Below are 8,023 nucleotides of genomic sequence, written 5' to 3' on the forward strand. Positions count from 1 at the left end.
CCGCGGGTCCTGGCCCCCGCCCCCCCCCAACCAGCACACGCGTGGGTACAGGCAGCGGGATTGGTCGGGGGCACAGGAGTCCTCGGGGAGACCTGCCTTAATTACCCAGGCGGGGAGAAATTCCGGACCGCACCGCCCAGCCGCCGCGACCGTGTGCCGAGCAGATGGGTAGGGAGAGCTGGTGACCCCCGGACGCATGCACCTCCGAGCTGTCCTGGGCTCTGCCTCCAAAACACAGCCGCCCAGGATGCCCACAATTTCTGGCTGCCCTGGCGGGAGGGAAGGTCTGACCCGGGCAGACAGTGTAGGAAGCCTTCCTTTCCCGGAAGCTTGCGTGCCAGGCGCCTACCCGTTGGCCTCGCGTTGCCTCCAAACCCGCGTTTCTAAGAAAAGTCGCCTCTCCCCAAACTGGGCCACCAGCCCCCCACATAGGCCTGTGGCACTGAGCAACCCAGCAGAGATCTGTCGGAGGCACAAGCACTCCTGGCGCTCTCCAAATTCAGAGGCTCAGAAACAAATCGGAGGGGGAGGGGTTTTCCTTGAGCCCGAAGGTTGGCGAAGTGCAGGACCAGGAGCGGATTCCCTAGCGCGCACTCGGGGTCTCAAAAAACCTTGGTGAGGGATTTGGGAGGGTAGTGGGAAGTGGGAGGGGGCGGTGGGAACCGGCCGGCCCAGCAGGTGCGAGGGAAATGGAGGGGTGAGGAGACAAGGGATGAAGGAGAAGAGGAGGGAGGGAAGAAAAGGAGTGACCGAGAGGAGAGTTCACCCAGGCCTTGAGCCCCGGACGCCAACAGCGGAATTCCTGCCCGCAAACTCCAGCCCCTTGCCCCCTGCAGCCCCAAAGACGGGGAGTGGGTAACTGGCGGGTCCAGTTCCTGTACCTCCAACCCTCATGACTGCTGGTGTGCTTGATGCTGGAGCCCGCGCAGGAGTCCCGCCCAGGGCGACGCGGGCATCGGCTGACAGTGCCAGACACCCAGCGCGCACAGCGCACAGCACAGTCGAGGACGGATCCTGACCCCTCCGCCCCTGTTGCCTGAGCTGCCCTCCAGCGTCCGTGTTCCTGCTCACGCCAAGTGCGCCAGGCCACGGGCAAGGGCAGCATGAAGGCTGCGTGTCTGGCGGGCACAGGGTGCAGGTGGATCTGCGAGTGCTGGCCTCCGCACGATGCTTGGGAATGTGTGAGCCTGTGAACGTCTCTGGGTATATTTGTCATTGAATGTAACTGGGGAGTAGCCACACACCTGTGTGTTGTGTGTGATCATGTGTCCAGATTTGTGCCCCTGAGATCTCAACTCCAGTGAGGGCGCAAGGGAGTGTACCCGTGTGCGCTGCGTGGGTGCGTGGGTGTTTATCTGTGTGTATCGCGGTACGGGTGTCTGATTTTGTGTCCAAGAGGTATCTTTGGCTGAGCGTGCATGCGTGTGTCGCCGTGTGTCTGTTAAGGTGTGTTCATGGTTGTGTACGTCCCGCGTGAGTAGGAGGGAGGGAGGGGGTCCCTGGGCGGCCAACAGCGCCCCGGATCCGGATGTGCGTCCTCAGACCCCAGGACGGCACGGGCCTGGGTGTAGGGCGGCGCATTCCTGGCGGATGGGGGGGGGGGCTTACCTCCGTAGTAGGTGTACGGAGTGGACCCCAACATCTCGGACTCGTCCAAGCGGCCGCCCAGCGGACGCATGCGCCGCGGACTCCGGAAGAAGGCGTGTCTCCGGGCGCCCAGCGCGCTCAGTTGTTTCATCCGGCGCTCTTTGGACCTTCGGTTCTGGAACCACACCTGGGACAGAGCAGGGATTGTGAGCTCCGATCCGGGGTGCCCTCTCCTTCCTGCCCAGGCCGCTCCTTCTGGGTTCTGTAGCCTCCTCCCCAAGACTGCCCAGAGGCGGGGGCCGGGCGGATTAGGCCGGGAGAGGTGGAGAGGGGCTTCGGGGAACCAGCCAAGGGTGAAGGATTTCGCGGACCCGTGGGGCGACTCATAAAGACTTGGGCTTCCTGGTCCTCGGCCCGCCCTCGGCCTGACGGCTTTATAAAGGCCTCCCGCCCTGCGCGGCTCTGGTCCCGGCCCCTCGGCTTCGCAGCCGGGATCTGGCCGTTTGTCTGTCTGCCCGCGCACCGGCGCAGAGAGGGGCCACGTGGAGAAGAACCTTGCCTTCTTCTCTGCTCCGAAATAGGAAGGGGAAGGAGGGGTACCCCCAGCGAGGCTTAAAACTCCTTGAACGGGGAGGGGGCGGGATGCCGAGGGGGCGAAGCGACCCGCCCAAGATCGCACCGTGAGGACAGCGGGACTTTGCAGAATCTTTCCGGTAGGAGTTTGACCAGCCAGCCCTGACCTCGGGCACAGAGGCTGCCCTGCGGCAGACCGGAACTCGGCGCACTCCTTAGCCCCGGAGGCTGGGTGGGAAGCTCCCGTGGGCCTCCGCCTCCGGGGCTCCTCCGGGCTGGGAAAGGGTGGCCCGGGCCCAGCCGCACCTGGATGACGCGCATGTTGAGGCCGGTCTCCTGCGCCAACTGTTCGCGGATGTGGCGCGTGGGCTTGGGCGTGGCGGCGAAGGCCGCCTTGAGCGTCTCCAGCTGCTTGGCTTTGATGGTGGTGCGCGGGCCGCGCCGCTTCGTGCCCGAGTTCTGCTCCTCGTTCTCGTTGTTGGCCGTCTCCTTGTCCGACGACGTCGAATTGTCCGTCTCCTTGGGGTCGTCCTGGAGAGGGTCCTGGAGGTCCGGGGACAAACTGCGGTCCGTACAGGAGGACACTGCGGGCGCACAGAGCGGGAACGGAACAGCGACGTCAGCGGCGGCCCAAGGTCTCTCCAGTCCGGTAGTCCGTTCCTGCCGACCCAGGACCCCCGCCACCCGCGCCGGGTTCCCTCCCGGGCCGTCCGACGGCCCCTCCCCCAGGGGCCCGGCGCCCGCCCACTCCCTCCAGGCGGGGCCTGGCCATCGCAGAGGCGCTTCTCGAGCGCTCTTCGCTATTGCCTGGGTGAGGGGGAGGCACGGCCTCTACGGGAGCCCGTCCTTCACGGAGAGGGGACGGGGAGGAGGCCACAGATGCCTTCTCCCGTCTCTCCTTCCTCCAGACCCCAGTGATCGCCCTCCCGACCAGGAGCTGAAAAGATTCAGAAAGCAGGAAGGGGCAGGGAGGTTGTGTGGTTCCAAATTGCGGAGGAGGGCAACTTGGAAAAGGCCCCTCAGAGGATGGAGCGCAGGAAGGAGCTCATAGTCCGTGCCCTGTAGGACAGACTCCAAATGCTGTCCCCCTTAACCCGTCCCTTCCATCTGCCCTGGAAATGCCCGCTGGGAGTGGCGAGCTCGGAGCCAGGCGCAGAATACATGCAGGGGGAAAAGCGGGGAGTGCCAGGCTGGCCGCGGGGCCGCAGGGCCTTAGGCCCTCAGGCTGGGGAGGGGAGGCGGCCTCCTACCTGAGTTGAGGCTGCCTTCCTTGAGGCTGGAGGAGCTCAGGTAGTCATCCTTGCACACGAACTTGTTCTCGTCGATGACGTAGAGCTCCTCGCCCGTGGACAGCTGCTTGTTGCATACCATGCAGGTGAAGCAGTTGAGGTGGAAGACTTTGCTGCGGGCCTTGCGCACCAGGTCGCTGGGAGAGATGCCTTGTGCGCAGCCTGCGCACTTGGTGCCAAATCGCCTGCAGACACACCGCGGCCCGTCACCTCGGAGCAGTCCCGTGCCCCAGCCTCTCCAGCCCCTGGCCTCCTCCCACACACCCCAGCCTCTCAGACGCCATGTCCCCATCTGTCAAATGAGACCCCGATCCTATACTCTCTGGCTGGCGCAAGAGAGGTTGAGACAAATGCCCTGGGGCCGTTCTTGGGGCCGGGACTGTCCTGCCTCATTCCGGTTTCTCCACACTCCACCAGGCTTCCAGCCACGGGGACAGCCTTGAGCCAAACACAGGCCAGAGCACCCCGGACGTGTCACCCCATCCCTGCCTGGGCTGCTCTCCTGAGCCAAACTTGGCTCTCCGAGTCAGGGCGCGTTTTAAGCCAGGCAAGCCAGGTTTGGACCACTCTTTGCTTGGCCTCCTGGATCCCTTTCCAGTCTGCCCGGGGCCAGGTAAGGGCAGGCGTCCTGGATGGCAGGTCCCAGCAGCGGTGTGGGGGGCTCCTCTGAGCTGCACCTGAGCAGGAAGGAAGGAACCTTTTGCTGATTCCCAGTGCCACCAGCACTGGAGGCCCTCCAGGACCCCCACTCTGGGACCCGCTGGAGCTAGTGGGGAGCCTGTGGACAGCAGGGCCCCGGAGCGGTGGTGTCTGGAAAGCAGAGCTTGAGTCTCCCCCCCTCCCCTGCCCCCAGTCTCTGGCCCTGGCAGGAATCGGGAGAAGGTAACCAGAAGGCGGTCCTAACCCTGCATGGCCAGTACACAGGACCGCTCCAATCCCCCCTTCCCGCGTTCCCGATCTAAATCCTTTTCTTTCTTCCTGGCGCACTTGGAGAAGGGCAGCCTCCCCCAAAATGCACGGTGCAGGCCAGCACTGGGAGGGGTGAGGTGTGGGATGAGGAGGAGAGCCAGGACCCAGGACTTTGGGGCCCCACGTCTACTCATACCCACGTCTCTAAACAGGGCGAATTTGGGTGACGTTGATGTAGTGAGGGCATTAGAAGCCATAAGTCACTTTTGGCCTTATCCAGCAGTGTAATTGGCCATATGCACCTTATCAAAAATCATTAGGCACTTTGCAAGCACCGCCACATTAGGGGCCTCGGGCCTCCAGAGCCAGGGAGTTTACACGTGTAAAGCCGAGGCTGACATTTTCTCCTATTCAAATTCCCTAGTGCCTAGCTGCTGGGGCCGGGAGAGCAGCCTTTCTCCACGGTGTTAATCACGACCCCCCTTCCCTTGATGCCCAGGAATTCGCACGCACAAAGCCGGCTCCTGGTGCCTGGAAGAAGGAAGCAGGCAGGGCTGAGCCGCGGAAAAACCCACAGCCTTTCAGGTCATTTGCCTTGGCGTTTCCCAGCTGGGGAGACCGAGGCCCAGGAAAGTGATCCGCCCTGGCTCACCTGAGGGCCCCTGTGGGTAGCAAAGGGAGGTGACACATCGCAGACTGGACCCCGGAGGTCCTGATTCTCAGCTTGGATTTCGTTTGTACATTTCAACACGGGAGAACATGTTTAAGGAGTTGGGTGGGGGGGGGGGGCAAGGAGGAAGGTTCCCTCCCTCCGTCATCAGAGGAGATCTTCCTGGCTGGGTCCCAGGAGTTGGGAAGTTTCGGTTTGTCCAGGAGGGCTCTGGGGCCCTGGCCGGCCAGAGGTCGGCCCCTGGCGCTCCTGCACTCTGCCCCGTGAGAGAAGCCTCCCGCAGTCCCTAACGGGGGCAAAAATCCTTCCTCTCTCAGAACCGGGCTTGAACTTCCACCCTGGGGTCGCAGCTGCGGGGAAGGGGGCAGAGATGCGTGGGGAGCAAGTTTCTCGGGGCTTCTTCGCCCTGCCCCACGGGGGCGGCTCCAAGCCGGCCTGGAGGAGCGAACTAGAGACAGCGAAGCAGCGTTCTTCTTCCTCCGCCCGGGCTCGGGCGCCTTCCCGGACCCAGCACAGGAGGAGAGCGGCGGGGCTGCCCCGCTTCCCATTTAAGGCTGTGAGCCCAGGAGGCTGGTTTCTCGGTCTCCCCTTCCCGGGCGCCCCGGAGTGCGCGCAGGGCGAGCGCGCAGGCGGCAGGGCGGCGCGGCCTCTTACCTGAAGAAGTCATTTTTGCAGTAGAGCTTGCCCTCGCGCGAGAAGCACTTCTCCGAGAGGTTGGTCTTGCACTCGCAGCACTGAACGCATTTGATGTGCCACGCGCGGTCCAGCACGTTCAGCAGAAAGCGGTCGAGGATGGGCCGCTCGCAACCAGCACAGTGCACCATCATAGCGCCCCGGCGGCTCGGGCCGCCCTGCCCTCCCTTTGGGCCCCCGGCCCTCGGGCCCCCGGGCTCCGCTGCTGCGCTCCGCCTCTGATCTCGGCAGCCGCCGGGCGAGTCCGGTCCGGACCAAGACTCAGCCGGTCAAGTCCTTGGGCGATCGCTGGCTTGGCGCTGGGCTGCCGGGGGGGCCGGGGTGGGGAGCGGTGGCTTTCACAGCCTCATGCCCCGGGCCGCGCGCCCCAGTGCTTGCTCCGGGCTCCCCCAGGTGTCTCGGGTGGCTAATGGCCTCGGCGCCGCGGAGCGGCTTTCCCCGGTGGCGGAGGCGCCGGCACTTTCCCCCACTTTCAAGCGGTCCCGATCCTCATCTTTGTCTGGCCGCCGCCTAATTCGCGCATCCTTATTCAGATTTGGTGACGTGGCGCGGCACGTAGGGGGCCCGGTAGCCAATGGGCGCGCGGTGGCCATGGCAACCTCTTAAATTTATAGCATATCTAAATTGGCTACAGCGTTGCGGTCCGGACAGAGCAAAAAAAACAAGGCATCAGTATTGTTGAGTATTAGCTTGTACCTGGTTCGGAGGCTAAGTAAGTATTTACCTTCCAGTTTGGGGCTGGGGGCGGGGGGCCGCGCGATCTGAAAACCGCATCTCCCTTCCTCTCTGCTCATAAATATTTGGGGGCCAGAATTCCAGGGCCTAGTGGGAGACGGACCCCTGCCCCATTCGCCATCCCAGAACTTGCAGAAGTTGTCCGAGGCCCGGAGAGCGCTCTACGTCCACCCCTCCTCTTTCCCAGTCCAGCGGCCCCAGATGGGACTCCCCCGTCCCAGCGTCCCTGGGGTCTGCGCCCTGGAGCTGCCACAGCGCGGTTCGCGGGGTTCCCGGAGCCGGGCGGCTTCTTTTGTCACACACGGAGCTGGGGCCCAGCGGCCTTTCTCAGGGACAGAGAGAGAGAGAGCGCGCGCCAGAGAGCCCGGAGCGTGCGAGCGAGAGAGCAAGCGGGAGCGCGAGCCGTGCCGTTTGGGTATCTTTCCCCGTGCAGGCCCCAGACCTTGGTGGGGACGGGGGCATCTGGCCTGGTCCGAGACCGTGGAGTTTCAGGCCTGAGCGCGCCGCCCACGGGGCTCTGGGGAAGAGACGGGAGGAGGCGATCCAGGGCAGACGGGTCTTTCTGAAGCTGGCTCAGAGGTGGCGTTCACCACGTCTCTCCTTTCCTCGATGCACCTTCCAGATCCCGGGTCAGCCAGTAGGGGCACCGTGGTGAGTGGGTCAGGCCTTTGAGGGGTGGGGGCGGAACGTTGGACACCGTGTGGGCCGCTTGCACTGGTGGCGTGCGCGGGCTGTATGCAAGTTCCACCCAACATAGAGCGAAGGAAAAGCGCCTCGGCGGAGAGCCGAGGGTCTGGGGGGTGCGTGGGGGGCGCTTCAGGTGCGTATGAAGAGGGAGGTGTGGGTCTGGGGGACGGAGGGAGAGGCCAGGCCTCCTTTCCCAAGGGCCGACCTGGCCACTAGGCTCACCAAGGTAGGGAGGTGGGGAAGCCTCCGCAGGATTTTTCCATCGGGCTCAGGGAAAGAGGCCCGTTGGCTATCAGGGTAGGTAGGCCCTGGGCTGGAGCCAGAGAAGTGTGTTTGTGCCAAGACTTGGCTGTGAATGTGTGTTTGGTGCGTTTACTGAGTTTGTTCCTGAATGTTTGCCGTTTGAGAGTTGCATTGTTGCCTCCGTTTATAGTTAGTAATGAATCACCTGAATACATTTGGGTATGTGTCTTTCTTAGTGCAAATCTGTGTGTATTTGTGTATAGTTCTGCGGTGTGTGTTAGTCTGTGTGCTCTTGTTTCTGTTGGTCTGTGTGTATGTGTGTAGGCTGACTTTCAGACACTCAAACGTGAGGGTGTTTGCACGTGTGAGTGTGCATGTGGATAATATTATGGTGTGTGTGTGCTAGCACTGATGTATAAGTTGACTTAAAAACCCCCAAATGGGTGTGTTTGTGTGTGGGTGAGCAGGTGTGTGCTTGAGGCCCCGTGTGTATGTGACTGAGCTCGGTTGAGTGTGTTCATGAGTGCAGAATTTTGTGGCTCTGTGCTTGTCTGCCAGTCACACTGTGTGTGCCTGCGTGTGGAGAGCTGTGTTTTTGTTTATGTGACTCCTGTAGGTTTGGAGTGGGGGGGGCCCG

At 63.0% G+C, this 8,023-nt stretch overlaps 1 protein-coding gene across 1 annotated transcript in view; it reads right to left on the reverse strand.

Annotated features, from left to right (window-relative positions):
* LHX5 (LIM homeobox 5) overlaps positions 1-5,855 on the reverse strand; it is a 17,292-nt gene extending 11,437 nt beyond the window's left edge. Inside the window, exons 1-4 of the mRNA XM_077745647.1 lie at positions 5,683-5,855; positions 3,411-3,634; positions 2,467-2,744; positions 1,609-1,774 (exon numbers count right to left, since the gene is read on the reverse strand). Coding sequence (XP_077601773.1) covers positions 1,609-1,774; positions 2,467-2,744; positions 3,411-3,634; positions 5,683-5,855 — 841 coding nt within the window. The remainder of the gene's footprint in view (positions 1-1,608; positions 1,775-2,466; positions 2,745-3,410; positions 3,635-5,682) is intronic.
* Between the last annotated feature and the right edge of the window lie 2,168 nt (positions 5,856-8,023).

This window comes from Crocuta crocuta, unplaced genomic scaffold, assembly GCF_008692635.1.
Source record: "Crocuta crocuta isolate KB4526 unplaced genomic scaffold, BGI_CrCroc_1.0 scaffold692, whole genome shotgun sequence".
Lineage (NCBI taxonomy): Eukaryota > Metazoa > Chordata > Mammalia > Carnivora > Hyaenidae > Crocuta > Crocuta crocuta.